General features: G+C 59.5%; 1 protein-coding gene across 3 annotated transcripts in view; it reads right to left on the bottom strand.

Annotated features, from left to right (window-relative positions):
- Positions 1–20,608, bottom strand: part of CASZ1 (castor zinc finger 1) — a 152,136-nt gene that overhangs the window by 16,380 nt on the left and 115,148 nt on the right. For all 3 annotated transcript variants that reach the window (XM_052653500.1, XM_052653501.1, XM_052653499.1), the window contains 5 exons: positions 8,434–8,922; positions 4,643–5,477; positions 3,190–3,258; positions 1,493–1,583; positions 573–737 (listed from right to left, as the gene is read on the bottom strand). In XM_052653500.1, the coding sequence (XP_052509460.1) occupies positions 573–737; positions 1,493–1,583; positions 3,190–3,258; positions 4,643–5,477; positions 8,434–8,922 (1,649 nt within the window). The remainder of the gene's footprint in view (positions 1–572; positions 738–1,492; positions 1,584–3,189; positions 3,259–4,642; positions 5,478–8,433; positions 8,923–20,608) is intronic.

The raw sequence follows: 20,608 nt of genomic DNA, 5'->3' as shown, positions 1-20,608 counted from the left end.
AGTTCCTGGCACGGGGCCCTCCCTACCCCACCCGAGCTGGGCCAAGGCAGGCAGCGTTGCCATATTGAGTAAAAACCAGTGGAATCCGAACACTCTTGAGGGCTGGGCCGTGCCAGTGTCTGCACCATCTCAGAGCCCGGAGAGCAAGCCCCCCTCTCCTCCTGGCCCAGGTTGTTTCACAGAGGCCATAACAACCCCCTGACAAATATCGGGGGAGGCGCGGCGGCTGCTATTTGGAACCCAAAGTCGCTCCCCCTGGACCTGACACCTTGAAAAAGCCCAGACTCTGCGTGGCATTAAAACAAAGAATTAAACAAAAACCTCCTCAGGAACCATTTGCAATGCTGCTCTTGGTGTTAAAGCCTGAAAAATGTCGGTCTGTATAAACAGCTAGCTGAACTGCACCCACACCAAGTATGGCCATGGGGAAGGCCCCACCCCGTCCCACCGGGCACTGCCCGAGCCTAAGCCCTGGAGACCCTCTCCTCTGACCGAAAGGAGAAAGGGAGGCGCCCCTCCCTGGGCAGGCCAGCCTCCGGGCGAGGGTGGGGTCGAGGGCGGGGGCGGGGCACCTGCATGCAGTGGTAGTGGGTGCTCTTCCCGTTGAGGTGGCAGCCGTGGTAGTAGACGCTGCAGTCGTCCAGCGGGCTGAAGCGCATGAAGCCGTGCTGCAGGGAGTTGTCCCGCTTCTTGTGCATGTTGTAGTGCCGGATCACATCCTGCTTGCTCGTGAACCTCTGCAGGGAGAGGGCCTAGTGGGTGGGAGGCCGTGCCTGGCCCCAGGGCCCTCTGGTCCTCCTTACAAAGAACTCTATTTGGGTCAAGGCAGCCCAGATTGCCTCAAGGCCAGCACCCTGGACTTGGGAGGGAATAATTTAGAAGGTTCCAGAACCACAGACCCGTCCCTGACCTTTTCCACGTCTCTCCATCATCAGGCCCAGAAGCAGAGAAGACGAATCGGGCCAAGCCTTTCAGCCAAGGCCTCTGACAGGTGACAACTCATTTTGTCTAGTGTCACCGATGGGCCCTGCCAGGCTGGGCTCCCTGGTGAGACAGGCCACCTGCATTCCCCTCTCACTTGCTTGCTCTGTACTCACCAGAGGATGAGCTTTGAACATAAAGGAAAGTCTACCTGAACCTCAACATAATCATCTGTAAGACGGGGCAGCAGTACCAGCCTCACGAGGACGCTGGAAAGAACTGACTAGGCAAGGTATGCAGGCTGTCTGAGCAGTCCTTGGTGCGTGGTGGACTCAGTGCTCTGGAGCAAGAATAATTATTACTGGGGAGGCAGAGGGCTCCAGACCCCATCAGTCGCCTGTGGGCAGCAATCTGGGGATGTGGACAGGCTGGGAGTTTTTCTGGCCTCTCTTCCTGTCCAAGTCAAGTTCGGGTGGCCCAAGCAGAACCCAGCAACCCTGTCCTGCTTCCAGGAGGCTCCTCCGCTGCTGTGCCAGCCTGCAGGAGCAGGGCCAGTGTCCACGGGACATACCTGGTAGTTGCACTCGGGGTCGAGGCAGTGGTAGTGCTCGCGGTACTGGTAGGCGCAGTGGATGTGGCCACAGTGCTGACTGCCTGAGAACCTGCAGGGAAGAGGGGGTGGGCTCAGGCCTCTCTGGATGCCAGCTCCAGGGTCCTCAGCCTCTGTGGCTGAGAAGAGTCTGTGTCTGTGCTCCAGAGGACTGCTGCTGGGGTGTGGGGGTCCTGGGGGGAGATCTGGAGTGGGAGAGGTAGCCCATGTGTCCGTGAGGCAGAGACTGAGAAGGCCAAGGAGAGTGATGGGGCCGCTGGGAATTCCAGACCCACTGAGCTGCAGACTGACCCTTATCTGTCCCAAGAGGTAATGCCGGAACCACGGAGAGGGGCACAGAGGCCTGGCGCCAACGCTGGGGGGAGGAAGCGGGGCCAAGGCAGAGGCCAGAGCAGGGTCAGGGGAAGAAGCCTAGGATGGGATGGGATGAGGTGGGGAAGGCATGAGCCCCAAGGTGGCCCAGCCACTGTTTCTGCAGGTGCTGCCCTCCCACTCCCCACCAGCACCGGGTCAGGTGCTGGGGACCCCAGTCAGGCCAGCCCATGGCTCTGTGACTGAGAAGTGTTAAAGGGCTCTCTCTGTCCTGGGTTTTCCCGACACTTGAAACAGTCCAGAGTGATGAATTTTTAAAGCCCAGCATCTGTTTGGCTTCCCATGGTAGGGAGCATGTTCTCCGGCTAACTCCCCAGCTCGGAGCCCCTACTAGCTGCCTGGCCACCACCGCCTGCGGTCCAGAGCACCCTGGGCCTTCTCCGGGGTCCAACACTGCCAGAGTGGGGGATCTCGCAGCCTGAACGGTGACCACCCGGGAGAACACCCCGTGACAACTGTGGGCAAGGTGGTGGGCTCAGCCTGCCTGCCCCACCATGGAGCGAGTGAGGGGAAGCCCTGTGTAACGGGGAGAACCACTTGCGAATAAAGGTTTAAGCTGAAGCTGCCAAAAGAGCCATCTGCTGAGGCACTAATAATAATGATAATAATAATAATAAAGAGAGCACAGCAAAGCTGAAAAGACAAGGAGGGACAGGAGGGAGACACAGAGAGGGACGGAGATTAGCAGAAAGACGGCTGCCAGGGCCTGGCCCGGCCAGGTGCTGCCCCGCCAGGTACTGCCCGCCGAGGGCCTGAGCTGGGGAATCTGATGAGGTGAAGTTTTTTCACCTGCCAAGCCCGCTGCCTTAAGGAGGTAAAGGGGCAGGCCTGGAGTCAGGTGGTGAGGGTCAAGGTCTAGCCCGGGGTAGCAGGGGGGCATTGCACACTGAGGCCACCTGCCCATACCCCTTCTCATCCCCTTACTGTTTCACAGTGGCTTGCATTGCCCTCCCTGTACTCCCCACCCCCAAGGCTCTGGATTAGCTGTGGAGGGGGGCCTGGTGCTCACCTGTGGCCGAGCCCTGCTAGCGGGCCCTTTCAGGTACCTGAGTCCTGCCTGGGGTACAAGCTGCTTAAGGGCCTGTGGTCTGGACCTCATGAAGGGGGCGGGGGCTCTGAGATGGGGCAGAGGGAAGTCCCTGGAGGGAGTCTGGAAGCAGGAGTGTGTGGGGGTGGGGAGGCAGCAGGCAGCTGATACTAGCGGTCAGATGGGCGTGAGGTCCCACGGTCCCCAGCATTCCTGCCCCGCCCACCTCTCCAGGGCCATCTCCTCCCCAGGGGCCTACCTGGCAATATATTTCTGGTAAATGTTTACATCTTCAGTGACAGCTGGTTTATCTGTGGGCAATCCGTTCCTGGTGAGAGACACACAGGGCACAGCTGATGAGTGGACAAGGCAGCCTCCTGCCCCAGGCATGTCTGGGGGCAGCTCCCTGCCCTGGGGTCCTGACCCTTGTCTCTCTTGCTCTGTAGCATCCTGGGCACTTGAGGTGGGATGGGAAAAGTCCTTTGGCAGAAAACTAGCACAGCTGGGTTCAGTTGGCCCACCTTCAGCAAGGGCTAGGCTGTCTCAAGCTGGCAGGGCTGGAGGGCTCCACCCTGAACATGGGTCTGACCTAGAGTCCAACCCTCAGGAAGCCTGGGAAGCTGGGGCCCAGTCCCTCTTGCACACAGCGGGGTCAGGACACTGCTGGCTGAAGAGGGGTACCAGGGACCACTGGGGAAGACCCCAGGGGAAAGGGCAAGAGCAGCACCAAGCAAGTGTGGCTGAGGGGTCGGAAAAGCCCCCTGACACCCCCCATGCCAAGGGCGGCTCTCTAGATCTGCTCTCAGGTTTCGGGGCCCTCCCCCAAGAGGGATGGCTGTGCGGAAAGGTATTCTCAGCCCCACACATGGATCCATCAGTCATTTTACCACTGACGAGGGCTTTGCGCTGGGTCCGCCCACCCCAGCCTCCTACTGCCTCGTGCTGTCATTCATACAGCCCAGGCTCTGAATGCAGGAGCCAAGGCCACCAGCTTGGAGCCCAGAACCCCCAACCCAGCGCAGGGTTTTCCCAGTCAACCATAGGCCTGCAGCTGACCCTCATGGTGGCAGGCAGAGAAAGCCTGCTGTGAGCAGATGGGGTTACAGTACTCTGTGCAGGTGTGTCAGCAGGTGAGCAAGTGCACAGCAGCACAGGCAGGCCTTGGAGATAATGCAGGCTCGCTGCCAGACCACCATGATCAAGTGACGGTCACAATGAAGCGAGTCACGTGAATTGTTTTGGTTTCCCAGAGTACAGAAAAGGTATGCTTGTGCCATACTGTAGTCCATTAAGTGTGCAATAGTATCATGTCTGAAAAAACCATGCATATGTCTTAACTAAAAAATGCTTCACTGCTAAAAAATGCTAACCATCAGCTGACAATGCAAGGTTGCCACAAACCTTCACTGCACAAAAACACGCAACTTCTTCGAAGCGCAAACAAGGTTTGCCTGTATGTGGTGTGTGAGGGTGTGTGCACACAGCAAGATGTGTAGTATGTGGGTCCATGAACTGGGTGTGAGTGATTATGTAGGCTGTGCGAGTGTATGTGTGTGTGTGTAAGTACATGTGTGAGACTCTGGGTGCACGTGGATGTGCATAATGTGTGGGTGCATGTGTCCACAAGTGTGAGCTTCAGAGGCAGAAAGTGGGTCTCTGGGTCACCGCAGTGCTGGACTCAGGGCTGGCAGTGAGGGTGGTGCGCGCCTTACTTGACAGTGGAGACGGTCCCCGTGGTGATGGAGTCTGTTTTGGAGAAGGCTGACTTCAGGTACTCGGGAGTGTTGAAAGGCAGGGAGGCAGATGGCTCAGGTCCTGGCCCAGGGGCGCTGGGAGCGGTGGGCACGCTGGCGAGGGGTGCGGGAGCCAGGCTGGGGGTGGGTGGAACCTTGGCGGGGCCAGGCTTCTGGATGGCCCGGACATCATACTTGGAGGGGCGCCCCACCTTGCCTGTCTTGAAGGCAATGGCCCCACCCATGTCAGGACTGCCCTCCCCGGGTTTGAAGAGGTGCAGGTACTTGACATTCTCCAGGTCGTACTTGGACGGCTTCTTGTAGGCGCTCCCGTTCTGGGGCCGCAGGTTCTCGCCCGTCTTCAGTTTCTGGATGAAGAAGTCGTACTTGGAGGCGCGGGCCACCAGGCCCTGCATGGGGACGCTGCTGTGCGAGGGCAGGGGCAGGATGGTGGCCTTGGTTTCCAGATGCGTGGTGCTACTGGAAAGCCGCAGGCCGGGCAGGGGGCCCAGCATCTCCTTGCCCGCCCGCCCCTCTGCCGTGGTGCCATGGGCCGGCCAGGACAGCTGCTCGCCGGCCTTGAGCTTGCGGATGTACTCCTCATACTTGGAGAACCGTGCCCGCTTGCTGAGGGCATCCTCGGAGGTGGGCAGTGCAGAGGAGGCGGCTGCCTCAGGGGTCGAGCCCGCATGCAGCTTCTCGAAGCTGATCTTCCTGGCCAGCTCATCCCTCGTGTTCTGGTCGTCGTAGCCAAACATGCCAAGGAACTCGGTCATGGTAGAGGCCGCGTAGTCCCGCAGCGAAGAGGCCTCTCCTATAGGAGAGGAGAGGGGCTGTCACCTCTGGGAGGGAGCAGGGTAGCCAAGGGACAGGCCACCCCCAGAGAGGGAGGGGGCTGCCCTGGGGAGGGGCGGAGCAGGACATGATCTATGGACATTTGGCTCACTTGTTAGGTTTTACGACTCTTAAATTAATTTGTTTAAAAAAAAAGTAATTAATACTGGGGTAAAATAAAACGAGTTCATCAATGCCAGGAAAATCAATTTCCTAAATGTTCTGGCCGATGGCTTTTCAGTACATTAAACAAAGTTTCATAAATGTCTCCGCTCTCTCGCCTTGGCCTAATATGAAAGAGAAGTCATTTTACTGGAAGTAAGGCCAGATCTCAACCTGCCTCTGGGGTAGGGGTGGGAATGGGGGCTGGGGACAGGTAGGGCTGTGAGCCAGCGGCTGGGCAGTCAGGAGGACCCCTGGGGACTGGTCAGGGGTGGGCCTGGCAGAGCTGGCCTGGCAGACCCTCCCTCCCCCCAGAAATGGACACACAGACCCCTGATCCCCAGGAGGAGGACGAGGGGCTTGCCCAAAGCCTCCTCAGAACCCGTCCTCTTGGCCCCTCCCAGCCCCCCCCCCCCGCCGGGTTGCTAACAGCCCCAGACAACAGGGTCAAGGCGGCAGAGAGCTGCTGATGTGAGGCTCAGACTCCCTCAAGGCCCCACCCCAGCCAAGACTTATGACACGGGGAGGCCTGCAAACCTCCCTGCCACCCTCTGGTCACTCTGTTCATGCACAAGGGTGGGCCACCCCGAGGAGAGTCAGGGCCGGAGACATAGCGGCTGACGGTCCGCATCTTTCACCCCAGTGTCCACGGCAGGGCACATGGGGAGTCCCCCGCAGCCACCTCCCCGTGGGGCCGTGCATGCACACACACTCTCACAAGCTCACGTCCTAGTGATTGTCCGAGACACACATACACATGTACCCAGACCACCTCAAACTCCACATCCAGCTTCCCAAGACGGTCCCATTTGGCCTGGGGCTCTTCCCTGGAGATGAACCCCCTTCCACACACAATGTGCCACCATTGCAAGCCTGTGGGACTCCCCTGCCCCCAGGACGTGTCTTCCTGTGCACTCACTAACACCGACCATCTGCTATACCCTGAGTCAGGGGTGGGGACACTCAGGTGGGTGAGACTCGTCGGGCTCCAGAGGACATGTGTGTTCTCTCTACTCCTGTCTGAGCCTGCACACCCAGGCACACAGAGCAGCAGGACTCTAGGCTGGGGGGGTCCTAAGAGCACGGCCAGGGAAAGGTGTGGCCAGAACCCAGCAGCAGGCTCTTCTCCCATCCCCAACCCCACCCGGAGGTGGTCTGAGAGCCGAGCTGGGTTCCAGCCAAAGAGAAAACCTAGCAGCATGTAGACAGAGCCTCCGCGCTCCTGGGAGGAGGGGAGGAGGGCAGTCCTGTGGGGTCTGGGGCCCTCCGGGTGAGGACAGAATAGTCATGGACAGCACCCAGCCCCCAAGGTGGGAAGAGTGACTCTAGGAACAAACAGATGGCTTTCCCCCTGGGCTGGCTGGCTGGTGGGCTGCCGTCCTGACCTCAAGCCACTTGGGGTGGGGGACCCAGCCTGGGAGGGGTGGGCTCTGGATGCTAGATTCAGTGGCTCAGGGACCAGGGAAAGGGGCTAAAAATAGCTGGAGGCAGCTGAGCCCTCGCTATATATGGCAGAGAATCAGAAGGCTTTGAAGGGCAGACAGCTTAGAGCAGGGAGGGGGCCAGGCAGGGGTCCCGGGGGCAGCCGAGAGGCCTGCATTCCCAAGGCCACGGTGGGCAGCTTGGGCTCTGGCTGCCCAGCTCCAGGGCCCAGGCTGAGGAGGCTGCCTGGAGTCATGCTGCCATCCTGCTGCTATCCCAAACCCGAAGGGGTGAGGCCTGGAGCCATGAGGCCACGGGCAGTTTCCAGCCCTGCCTCCTGCTATGCCAGCTCGCCAGTCCCCCAGGAGGAACTGGGGTGCTGAAGGGACAGTGGCCCCGTCCCTGTCCCTCCCCACTCCTCAGGCCCAGCACAGTCACCTTGTGTCTGGGAACGGCAAGGGCTTTTCCTATCAGAGGAAACTGAAGGTCACACTTTTCCTCATTGATCTTGCAATGTTTGTTAATTACTCTGTCACTGATGTGGCGAAGGATAATTAAACAGCTCTGTTTATATCTTATATGCATAATTATGTGGCTGCGCAGGGCTCCCCGCACAGGGAGGAGATGCGCCCCTTGCTGCAGGGGAAGAGGAGGCTCAGGATGCTAGGCGCCCGCTGCAAGGAGGCTGGGGAGCTGAGGAAAGCCCTGGACCCAAGTTCCTGCCCTGGCCATGGCCCTCCCACCCAGAACTGAGGTCCTTCCTCCTCAGAGCAGAAGGAGCTCAGGGTTGCTCTGCATCGAAGGACACGTGGACCCCAGAAGAGCCAGGCCTTAGCCATCTCATGGGAGAGAGGTCAGCCAGGGGACCGCGTCCGGGGCAGGTGGGTGCAATGGGATCTGCTGGCTGGCTGTCCCTCTCCACATATCCAGGTACTACGCCCCCTAACAGGCTCCTTCCCAAGCAGGTACTTGTGGCGAGCCATCTACTCACGTACTATCCATCCATCCATCCATCCATCCATCTGCCTGTCCACCCATTCATTTGTCTTCCCGAAGACCCACTGTGTGTTCAGCAGCTCATCACAACCCTGCTCACATGTCTGGAAAGATGCTTTCTCAGGCCCTTCCCTTCTCACCCCTGCCACACCACCGCCCGCCCCAACCCCTGCCCGATTCCTCTCCCCCATGCCAGCCGTGACCTCGGCCCCAGCCCCCACCCCCTCAGGAGTCCTCCCTGGGCCCAAAAAAGGGGTCACTACTTGGAGCAAGAGTGAGGGAAGAGGGCATGCTCTGTAGACACACCACTCCTCCTCCTCATGGGGTTCTGTCCCGTCCAGGGCTTAGACACCCACCTGAAGCCTGCTTGGTACTAGGGCCACCGTCATCCTTGGAGGCTGCCCCGTCCGAGTCCTTCTCCTCCAGGACGCTGCCGTCCTTGGGGGGCTCTTCGCCGTGGTCCTCCTCGTCGCTGCAGCCCTGGGGCTGGACCATGTAGACACCCTCGGGTGGCAGCTCCAGGCCCTCCCGGGCGATCCGCCCCAGCACAGGCGCGGGTGCTGGCTCCTCGCTGTACTCCCCGTTGACCCACTTCTCAATCACCGCCCGCCTCTTGTCTTCTTCACTGCGGGGGGCCCGGGCCACGCCAGACTCAGGGCCGCTGCGCTCTTTGTCCCGGGGCCGCAGCGGGCTGCCCTCAGCGTGGGCGCCAGCCTCCCCACCCTTCTCCACCTCCACCTGGCGGCTCAGCTTGGCGCAGATGGCGTTGAGCTTCAGGCCGCCTTTGCGCTTGGCCGCCATCGCGGGCTTTCCTGCAGGCGGGTCGGTGCACCGGGTGCCTTCAGCTGTGGGGATGGAAGAGAGGGGTCAGAGGCACCGACACCCACTTCAACAGTCCCACTTCCCCCAAGCCAGAGGTCTCCCCAGTCACGTTCCACCCCACTGCCCTGAGACCAGGGCACATCTGTCCCCTCGCTAGACTGTGGGTTCTATTCTCAGAGCCTGGCATGGACTACGTGGTTCAGAAATATCTTATAAATGAATGAATGAGTGAATGAATGACTTCACACACAGGAACAGTCTTCTTCTCAGCCCTGGCTCCTGGAAGCACTTCCTCCCTGTGTCTGGCCCTGGGAGCCAGGCCAGGTGTGCCTCAGGATGTCACTCTGCCTCGGCCAACTCCTGCAGCCCTGGGGGCCTGGCTGGCCCCAGGAAGCCCACTTTCCAGATCTGAGAAGCGGGAATAGATTGGGATTCCTCAGATCCCCAGCGGAATGCCCAGAGGCTGCCGTTCTAGTGCCTCATCCCTGAGCACGACAGCGCTATGCAAATGGCCTGGAACTGTAAGTAGGCTGCCTGGGCACTGGCCACCTCCCTCTCGGCCACTGAGCGGGTGCCCAGGGTCTCGGGGGTGGGGAATGGCAAGACCACCCCCATACAGCTGGAACCTGCCACAAATGCCAGCCAAAGCTGACACACCTACACCGGTTTATTGTATGTTGGTCCATCTGTCTGTCCACCCATTCATTCAGCAAGCTCCCACGTGGCAGCGCCAGGGGTGGGGCGGTGGCCACGGCAGACACAGTCGTGGCTCACACTCCCTTTGTGCACAGGGAGCCCCATCGAAGCCTCTAGATGGCAGGACTCCCAGGGGGTGGGCATGGCCGCGTCTCCACAGAGCTCAAAAGGCTAAGCCAGGGGAAGGATTCTGCTCCCAGGCCCCCAGTCAGATGGGACTTCACTATAATGGATCGAGAGCCTAAACACACACGCCTGGAGCCCACTGAGAGGCTGACTCGGACAGAAATGGGTGCGCTTGGGCCAGGACCTCACCTGTAGGCAGACTTGGCTTGTGCACACAGATGGTGGCCCCCTGATACAGACAATGCCCGGCAGCCCCAGGTCCTTGTCTTGAAGCCAGACGCCCAGTTCTCCCAGTCCTGCGGCCCTGGCTCTTCCAGGCCCCACCCTCACCCTAGCTGGATGCCCACTCTACCCATGTTTGCCCACATCTCCAAGTCTGCACTGCCCATACCCAAGTCTCCAAGTACCACTGTGGGCTCTTTCCCAAGGCTCATTGATGGGGTCCCTCATCATGCCATCCCACCCAACCTCCAGCCCAGCCACCAGGCTCTGTGACACCAGGCTTCCTCAAGCAGGCCCATGGGGGGCAGGCCGCACCTGGGCCCCTCTGGCCCCGGCCCTGGTAGAGAAAGAGGGTGGGAGTGGGGGAGCCTGCTCTATTTTTACCAGGAGGTGACCAGCCAAGTGTGTATGGCAGACGGCAAATGAATCTATAAATATTTATCCCAAGGAAGAGGGAAGCAGAAGCTCCCAGGGCTGCACTTGCTGCTGGTGACACCCCGTCCCTGGGCCCCCACCCATCCTGGAGCTTCCTGGCACTTGGGCCCACCCAGCCCTGCCCACCCTTTCCTGATGCCGGCCGTGTGCCTGGCTCAGTACTTTGCGGGCCCCCCACCAGCTGTGCCGCAGCTGTGTGCTGGGGGGCCCACCCCCTGCCCACAGGCCCCGTGGCTCCGCCCACGCCCCCGACACCTGCCCTCCAGCTGCTGCTCTGCCCCAGCCCACCTGCCTTCCAGATGCTGCCCTCCCTCTGACTCCCGCTGCTCCCAGGGGTGGAGGTGGGGAAGGCATGTCGGCCTGGGGTGCAGGGCAGGAGGCAAAAGCAGACCTTCCTCGGAAGTGCACACACATAAGAGTCTGGGGCTGTGAGTAGAGGGGTGTGTGTGTGTGTGTGTGTGTGTGTGTGTGTGTGTGTGTGTATGTATGAGTCGAGGTTCAAGTTGCCTGCCCACCCGCCTTCTGGCCCACCCCGTGGGGCCTTCTCCTCTACCCCTCCTTCAGGACCCTGGGACCTGCAGACTACCCCCTTCGTGGTCTGACCCCAGGCTCCTGTCCATGTAAACATTCCCCTGACTTTCTTCCCTAAAATATAAACGCCGTGGCCGGGCCTCAATGGGAGGAAGCCATCCGTCCCCGGCCCTGTCACTGCCCCTTTCATCTCCTTCCCGCCACCAGCCTGCCCGCTGCTCTATTTACACTGGAAACTTCCTCTGGGAACAATACTGCCCAGAAGGCCGGCTTGGGCTGGAGGGTGGGAAGGCTCGGGGACTCCCGTGCCGCTAACCCAAGACCGGGCTCCAGAGAGGAGGTGAGGGGCAGGGCGGCTGCAGTGTGCCCAGCTGGGCCCCGGGGAAAGGAGCAGGCCGGTCTCTGCCTGTGGGCCGCCAGCCCAGGGCGTCTCCCAACCTGCAACCTCTGGCCCCAGGGACGCTGGATGGGCCAGAGTGAGCCCTGGGAGGCAGCACTGCACCATGGTGTGGCTTGGCCTCTGGGGCAGACAGTCGTGAGTTCAGGGCCTGGCTCTGCCCCTTGCGAAGTTCTGGGTTCTGAGCGAGGTTTCCCCCATGAAAGGGTTGCAGGACTAAGGTGACAGGGTGCCTGTCTGTGCCAAGCACAGGTCCTGACAGTCAGGCATCTGGGAAAAGGCAGCTGAGCTCTGGGAGGGGACAAACAGGCAAGTGTGGTGCCACCTCTGGGCATGAGATCCCTAGACCAGGAAACCACACCTGGGCCAGAAGAGGTTGCTGGTGGGGGGACAGGAGAGGCTGGAGGGCCAGGCTGTGGGCAACAAATGGTCCCTCCCTGGCTCCCAGAGTCTGAGCCTCCCCTCCAGGGGCTCCAAACTCAACAAGCCCCCTACAGGCAGCTCTGTCTCCAAGCTGGGGGTCTTGCCCTGGGTGGAGAAAGGGAGGGGCAGAAACTGGCCTGTCCTTGCACCTGTTGGGCGCTAGTTCACGGTGTCTCACCATGACGTCAGGCAGGTACTGCCGTCGTCCCATCTGACAGAGGAGGAGGCTGACCCTGGAGCCGTGAAGACCTCCAGAGCCCGAGCGCACAAAGGCCGGGGTGCAGCAAGGTGCGGGGCTCCTGCCGTGTCCCCGTGGCGGCTCCGGAGGCTCCAGGAAGTCCCAGGCCACCCTGAGAGGGCTCCTCTCCACTCCTGCGCATCTCCTCCTCACCTCCACTCCCGGTTCCCATAACACGGAGCCCCCTAAAGTGTTAACTGTGATGGGTAAAATGGTGCAGCAGATTGCTACAATAAATAATTTACTGATATTTATAAATATGCAAATCAGCCAGCTTCCGAAATCGAATGAAGGGAGGGCCTCAGGAGAAGCGCCTGTTATGGCAGGAACCGCATCACTCCCTCCACAGGCTGGGGAAGGCCAGGGCTCCTGCCAGCTCTTGGGGAGGGAGGGGGCTCCTCTAGCTGCACCTGGGCCCCTCATCCCTGATCCCTGGGGACTAAGGGGGGGCTGGATTGGTTCCACCTCCTCGCCTGGTTAGGGCCAGGTCCTTCCTAGCCCTGGGTAGCCTGGGCTCAAGGGGACCGGAGACTCCAGGGCCTGATGCCCACGACTGGGTCTCAGAGTCACCCGTCCTGCCTGGGGGTGGGGGGCTGGGGTGGGGGCTAGTCCCCAGGGGCTAGCAGGGCTGGCAGCCCCTCCCCACCAGTGAGTAATGTGTTTTGGGGCCGGGCGGACTGTCAGCTACCAGGCTCCGGGTGCTTTATGGGCTCTGCCTGGTGGCTCTGAACTCCCTGGTAGGAAATAAAGTTCTCCCTGCGCGTCCCTTCTAAACATTTCACTCAGTGGAAACGGTGTTTAAGAAAAATGAGGACATATTTCTTTCTAAGGATGCAGTGTCCCCTCTGGGCGGCCTAATGCCTGCTGTACATCAAGAAGTGGTGAGGCAGGGGCCAGGCACCCGTCCCCTTGGGTGGGGGTGGTCCAGGGGGCCGGCCTGTCTGCTGCCAGGTGGCTCTGGCCACTCTGGTGGCTGCCCTGGCCCGCACAGCGTAGAGCAATATGGTAGCTGGCACCCTGACCACCTCCCCTGCGCTGGGGATGGCACTGGGTAACAACTCAGAGCCTCACTGACACACCCACCCCCATCCCAGCACGGCCATCATCCTGTCCATTTCCAGATGAAAAAGCAGAGCCCAGTGAGGCTGTCAGCTACCACGGTCATCCAGCATGCGTGCGAGTGCTGAACTCAGACGTCTCACCATCAGAGACCCTAAGTGTACCTCCCACAGCCTCCCAACCAGGGTGGCAGCAATTTCGGAGCTTCCCTGCCACTCATAAGGACTTGCACTTGATGGGCCACCAGCCCCAGGGCTGGGGTGCCGGGTGCTGAATTCTGAGGACAAGACAAGAGCAAGTGGACTGCCCTGGTTCCTGCCAGGATGGACAGTTCAATTTAGACTAGGAGGCAGACGCTTGCTCAAGTTGTTACAAGTGTGATCACTGTGGTGAAAAGTCTCAGTGGCACAGGAGTGGTGAGTCTAGGAAGCAAGGAAGGGTTCCCAGAGACACCTGTCGCGGCTCTGCTCCCTCACGAGCTCCCTTGGGGCCCCATCATCCCCCTGCCTCCCTCCTCCCCCAACCACACAGCCCAACTCCATCTTAACAGTTCCAGCCCTGTCTCCCCAGGCACGACCTGTGCCCTAGGAGAACAGAGGTGTCCTTCCTTCCCTCTTGGGCTCAATCCTGCACCTCACTTGGCGAAGAGGAGCAGCTACTGCTCCTCGAGGCCCTCAGCCGGGCCGCCTGGTCCCCAATAGCTCCAGGTGGGGAACTGGGAGGGGGGCAGCCACTGGGCCCTACGTGTGCCCCTTTGTTTATTTATTTATTATGATTTTTTAGTCCAGTTAAAAGGTTTACTATCCAGACGCGTCTAAGTGGCCTCACTTAGCGTAAGTAACTCTATAAATCAGGGAAACTGTTAGCATCCACCGCACAGGCTGGCCATCAATCTCCACCAGGTCACAGCCAAACAGGAAGGGGAGAAAAAAAAAAAAAAGAGTTACCACCCAGGGGAGATTTAAAACACACACACACAGCGCACACGCAGACTGTGTGTGCACACACACACTCGGACGTCTTGGTATTTGTACAATCATATTATAGTCACATGTGTACACACACAGCGGCCCGGAGACTGGCTGTGCTGCGTGCGGCATGACATGGATGCACGCACGTGGCTCCTGCAGCCCGAGGGGGACACACCTGAGGGAGGGGTGAGCCCCCAGGGCCAGGCTCTCAGTGCCTGCGGCTCAGGAGGGCGGTGGGACCAGGAGAGGCTTCAGCTGGGTGCCTTCCCCTTCTGTGGCCCCTGCCTCTGCCAAACCCCAAGGGGCAAAGCTTTTCTCTTTTGTGTGCAAGAGGCAGGGAGGTAGTGCCCAAGGATGGGGCAGGGAGGTTGTCAGCCCCAGGCCACTGACAGGCCCTTGACCCTGTACCCAAGGCTGGGCACACCCCAGATGCAGCACGTGACTCAAGGAGGGCAGCACCATCCGGACGAGTGGCCAGCTTCAATGCAGAGCCCAGGAGGATGCCCGGCGAGGCGAGTTTTCTGCAGCAGCCTCAGGAATGCCTCACCTTCTCACTTGAGAAGATGCGGCTGGATGCGCACAGAGCTTGGACATAGGCTCCCACCCCATCCCCAGAGAAGAGGCCCCAGACCTAGAAGGCCCCCACCAGGAACGGGGGTGGGGAGGCCGCTCCTGGCATTCTCTGAGGGTCCCCAAGGCCAGGCCGGGCAGTCGGAGGGCGGAAGACCCGCCCAGGCCCACCGCCTCTCCCACCTCGCCCAGAGGCCTCCCCGGCTCACCCGCCTGCCTGCCCGCCTGCCCGCTGCATCTCCCCATGAACTCTATTTCTCTTTCCTCTCTGAAAACAACTGAGCTGTAAATACTGTTTAACCTTCTCCCCCCCTCCCCCCCACCCCCTCCCCTCCGCACTATAAAAACACAAATATGCCATAACTCAGCCGGCCCGGCCGCCCAGCCTCCAACATGCCCTGCGCCCGGGCCTCTCAGGAAGGTCATTACAAACGACTTTCCGATTCACTGCTCCTGAAATAATTTTGTGTATTAAAACCTGAATCTGCACTTTCTGGGGCCGAAAGCCTCGCTTAATTATGGCGGGTGTCCTTGGGACGGACAGTGATCCTTCACTCGCCAGCCCGCGCTCCAGCCCTCCGCCCGCCAGCCCGCCCCCCTCCCGGGGCCCAATCTGTTTTCAAAGTGTGTCTGTCCTTTATTAAATTGTTTTCTTTTCCACATTATCAGTTGCCATGGAGACCTCATCTCTCGGATTATTTGAATTTCATTATATCTATTGATTTGGGAGCATTTCATCTTTTTTATTGTTTTTCTGTCAATTTTCAAAACGAATAACCATCTAATTTGCGTCAGTGCTGATTATGTTTGTCCCTCAATAGAGGTCGGCAGCTGCGCTGGGGAAACAAATCAATGAAAAACCATCATAAAACTCCCCACTCCAGTCTCCAGGATGTGTGGGTGACATTCCACGCCTGCGAGACACACACTCATCAGCTCCAAGTTCGGCTACGGTGGCGGCTGCTCCTCTCCACGTCCGCCTCCTCTGGCCTTAATATTTAATTCTGCGATTTGGGGCATTACTAGTGGTGTTTTTATTAGTGCGTGTGCATGTGAGTGTGCTGTTGCGTTAATTTGTGGGTGAGGCAGGGAAACCCCAGAGGAGGGCAGGGTGGACAGTGCTGGGGGTGCGGTGGGAAGTGGAAAAAAGGGGGGACGCCCAGAGGAGGGGACGGAGCCCGGGACCACCGGGAGGACCACGATGAGGGCTTGGGAAAGGGGGGATGCAGAAGTGGGACTGAGCCAAGGGGAGGAGAAGAGGGAATTCAAATTGCTTACTTTGTTGGTTTTTTTTAAATAATTTATGCAATTTTAAGCATTTATGTATAAATTTTTTAATAAGCCACCCTGGAGCAGGATGGCCATTAACATCCCAACGTCCTTCTGTCCAATGGGCTGGCGGAGAGGATCAATTTCTGAGAGTACTTTCCCTTTTTTATGACATGATAAAATGCTTTTAAAGCAACTTACACAAATATGGAAATTTTTTTTTTCTTTTTTTCCCTGTCCCCTCTCCCTTCCCCTAACAGCCTTCTTATCCACTGGGGATGGGGGGGGGGGGGGTGTGCTCACACGCACACTCGCGCTCATGCTCTCGCTCCTGCGGGGGGAGGGGGCAGGGGGCTGGCTGGGAGAGAGCCCCAGTTCTAACTGGAACTGGCCGCCTGTCCTTCTAACAAGGGCATAAACTTTCATTACCCATGCACGCAGTCAAAGACAATTTAGGGAAACGCGCTGCTCGGAAAAGGAAAACCTCAGCGATTCGTGGCCCACGCTGCCGCTGCCATCTGGGGGGCTGCTGCCACCTCCAGCCCCCAGTGAGAGGGCGCCAGAGCCCTGAACCTTGGGCCTTGCCCGGCAGAAGGCGGGGTGGGGGAAGCCCCCGAGGGTCACAGCCACACAGGGAGAGGAGGGACCAGACAGAGCCCCGGTGACACCCAGATTGGGCAGGGGCTGGGCCCCCTTGGTCACGCTCCTCCCACACCCCTTCACTAACCCCAGTCAGGCATGAGCCCTTGAGGGCAAGCACAGGACTCCAGGGCTGTCCCAGAGTGGACACTCAGCTCTGTGGATGAACAGACAGAGGGACCGAATGAAAATGAAGCAGGAAATTGTCCAGATCGCAGGGGTCCACGCTGGAGACTCATGGTGCCGGGGAAAGGCTCCCTCTCCAGGTGTTACCTCCTGCAGAAGTGGGTCTGGGGCAGGAATGCTTCTGTGTATGAAGGATCAGGGCTACCAGAGCGAGAAGGGGTGTCCTGGCCACTACCACCCTGACCCTGCACTTGAACCCCTAACTCCCTGAGATGGAGCCAAACCTTGTGAGGAAGAGGGTAAGTGGCTTAAGACTTGAGGGCGACCCTTATTTCCATGTCCCCATTACCTTCCAGACCCTCGTCCTGAGGGCTGGAGCAGGTGGAGGGCCTGAAGGGTGAGCCCAGTCCCAAGACTGAGGGGGATGACTCTGGTTCCCAGGGCGGATTGGGACGGTGTTCACCCTGCTGAGCTACACCTGGGCAGCTGGCCTTCAGAAGCTTCCAAATAAGATAAACTGACATTAGAAACTTGGTGTGTTATGCTACCTCACTACACACCACACTACACTACGGAGTCGTGTCTGACTCTTTGGGACCTCATGGACTGTACCCTGCCAGTTTCTCTGTCCATGGGATTCTCCAGGCAAGAACACTGGAGTGGGTTGCTGTGCCCTTCTCCAAGAGATCTTCTACACCCAGGATCAAACCCGCGTCTCTTACGTCTCCTGCATTGGGTTCTTCCCCATTAGCACCACCTGGGAAGTCCTAGAAACTTGGTCCCCCTCTTAAAAACTTGTCACTTGAAGCAAGTTACATCTCTGCCCTGGACATTCGTGTCCTCACCTGAGATGCTGGGTTGTTGAAAAAGAGGATGTAGGGAGACATGTCTGGTGCAGTGTTGTGCAGCAGGGTGCCTGCCACCATACTGGATGGTGACTGTGGACAGGGTCCCCGCCTCGGGAGCAGGAAGGGCTGTTGCAGTCAGCGCAGAGTCCAGCCCTGCACAGCCCAGCCTTTGCCCAGAGATCTGGGAGGCCTCTTCCTGCCTCCGCCTGCACCCCAAGCTCAACTTTCTCCTGGGGCACTCCCATCCTGGAGCCCCCGAGCATCTCTCCGGATGCATCCCATTCCCTGGTGAGCCTGACCATGGGCAGCCCAGGAAGGGCCCCACGACCTTCGGCGGCAGCCACATGGGAGCACCCCTATGGTAGCCTGTGGTCAGGCTACCCCAGCCCTCTCGGGACGCGAGTGGAGCAGGGCTGTGCCCACCCTCTTCCTCACTGGTGCTCAGCCCACCCCCTACCCCCCAACTGTCATTAAAATAACAAGTTTCTGTTACAATCTAAACATTCCCACATCGCATAAAGGGTTATATTACACCCGAGTCACTCCCGGGCCCGTGTTTGCACAGAAAAGCTCACGGCAGGTCCCCCCTCCTGACGAAGTGACTTATTAAAGTTTAAACAGTAATTAACAGAACAATAAAAATAAAGGGATGTTTGGGGAGTCATAGCGCACACAGGGTTTTTGGCAGTGCCAGCAGTTTTTCAGTGCCCTGCGCTGGCAGCAAAATGCGACTGTGAAGCCAGGGGGGACGGAGGGCCGGGCCAGGGTTGGGCTGGGGAGACTCTGGGCCTGAAGGGTGAGAAACTGAGGCTGCACGGGAGGGAGGGGATGAGAGGGCTGCTGGGAAGCCCTTCTGGAGTCCGTGGGGCCACCAGCCCCACCAGGATCCTGGGTGGCAGGCTGGGCATGGGGGGAGCAGGAAAGGCAGTCTGATAGCCACAGTAAGTCCACTGAGCTAGGCTGCAGAGGCTCTGTGATGCCAGGGCCCAGTTTGGCCCTGGGCCCTTGCTGGAAGTCTAGTGCCCTGGTCTCATCCAGCCAATGCCGGCATGGACCTGACAGGGGGAGGGGGTGTTGTTGGGTACCCTGGTCCTGTGGGCATCACCAGACCCTGCAGCTATTCATTCCTGAGGCTGGACCCTGGCCACTCTGGCTTCTCTCCCAGTCAGGCAGGGATCTCTCCCCATTCCTGTGCTTGGGGCACTGCAGTGCTGAGAATTGTCCCAAAGTCCCTGGCCTCTACTAAGCATGAGTAAAGACTCAGGGGGAGCCTTCCTCTCCACCCTCTGGGAGGTGGAGACCGGCTGGCCCACTATCTCTGGGTCCCGCCTGAAGGGAGGAAGCACCTGGCTAGCTAGGGAAAAGTGGGCCCCACTGGTGGGCCCTTAATTTGCAAAGGTCCTCAGGAAGCTGGCCTATGGCCAGGCCACTCATCTTTCACCTCTCCTGTCCTCCCTCCACAAATTCTACCTAGATGCTTAGACACCTGGGCTGGGGGTTGGCGGGGGGGGGGCTGGTGGCGGGCAGAGGTCCTGAGGGATGGGGGAAGGGGACAGCAGAGAACCAGGGAGGAGCCTCAGAGAGAGGCGGGCCTCCACCTGGATGAGGCCAGTAAGCTCGGTACTGTTTCCTCAACGACTTGGGAGCTGGGGAAGGAGGGACCGCAGGAACGGCGAGTGGCCACAGTGCACGTGTGTTATCCCACGCTGACCAGGCGATGGGTACCAAGGTACTACTGGGCAGGCCCTGGACACACCGACTCCCCAGGCCCTGGCTGTCACAGGCTATGTTGCCGGGTGCTCTCGCAGGCTCTCCTCTTTTAACCCAGCGCTCATGGCCTGTCTTGCTGCCCTTGCCTGCCCTCCCTCTACAAGGAGAGCCTCTCTGCAGTCACTGTTCTCACCACAGAACGTTAGTTCCCCAAAGTGTTTTTCAGTATGGCATCCCCAACTCAGGTTCTCCCCACGAAAGCAGAGCAAACGGTCCAGTGTGGGGCCACCATGAGGATCATGACAGCGGTCTCCACCCTTCTCTTGGCCTTCTCCATCTCCCTCGGGTCTCCGTGAGCCAACCTGCCCTCCCGCCTGCCTGGGGATCCCAGTTCTGCCGTAGCCTCCCTCCACCCTGGTGCCCACCAATGACAGCCTGGACCAACGTCAAGCCCAGAATGCAGCCTCTGGCCCCAGGCAAGCAGCCCCACCAGGTCCTGGCACCAGCTCCCCTGCTGGTTCCTCCACATCATAGCTGCAGGGGCTGACGGGAGCGGCTGCAAGTCGAGCATGGAGGCGAGACGCTGGGCTGAGCTGAGAGGTTCTCTCCAGCCTCATGTCTCCTGGGATCAGGTTCCCGGGCTGCTGGCGCGCATAGAGGGCAGGAACTTGCCTAGGCTGGGCCTTCATGGTGCCTGGCCATGCTGCTGCCTCCCTGCAAGGCCCCTGCAGACCCAGCTGGCCAGGGGAGGACAGGGCCCCAAGGCCCTCCGTGCTGCCCGGGGGTCTGGGCACAAACTTTGCCCCAAAGACATGGAGAAGAGCCAGCAGCGCTCCCTCTCCCTCTTTCCCAGGCACAGTTCTTTGGGGCTCCACCCCTTGCCCCAAGATGAAGGACTCTTGGTGAGGGGAGCGTGACACTTCCCAAGTGTGCAGCTGCTCTGCTCAGGAGCCAGGCTGCAAAGAATGACTGGGGCTTCAATGCCCTGGCCAGAGGAGGCCGACTGAGTTACCCAGCGTCAGGGACAGGAAGGGTGTGCTGGGGATTAGGAGGAGGACTGGCGGAAGGCAGGGCCCCAAGGACGGCAGGTGGGGACAGAGAACTTGTAACCGCTGTGCTCTAAGGTGGGCAAACTGGGGGCAGGTTGCTCATCCTAATCCACTGTTTCTAGACTCCCCAGCTTCTCCCCTGCCCGCCATGGCCCAGCAAGGACCCCTGGCTGGAAAAGGCGCTCCCAAGGGTGGCAGCTCTCGGGGCAGAGGCTGTCCTACAGGTGTACAGAACTTTAGAACCAGAAGGGCTTTGAGGGCCAAGATGGCTGAGAGACTTGTCGAAAGCCCAGGTCACTCACTTGTCAGGACCAAACAAATCCAGAAACCCAATTCCTCATCTAGGCCCTCTCATGACCAGCAGATCACACTGCTCGTTTGTGTTTAAAAGTTGAATTTC

The sequence above is a fragment of the Budorcas taxicolor genome, chromosome 16 (assembly GCF_023091745.1).
Source record: "Budorcas taxicolor isolate Tak-1 chromosome 16, Takin1.1, whole genome shotgun sequence".
Taxonomy (NCBI): domain Eukaryota; kingdom Metazoa; phylum Chordata; class Mammalia; order Artiodactyla; family Bovidae; genus Budorcas; species Budorcas taxicolor.
This window is presented reverse-complemented; position numbering and strand designations above follow the sequence as displayed.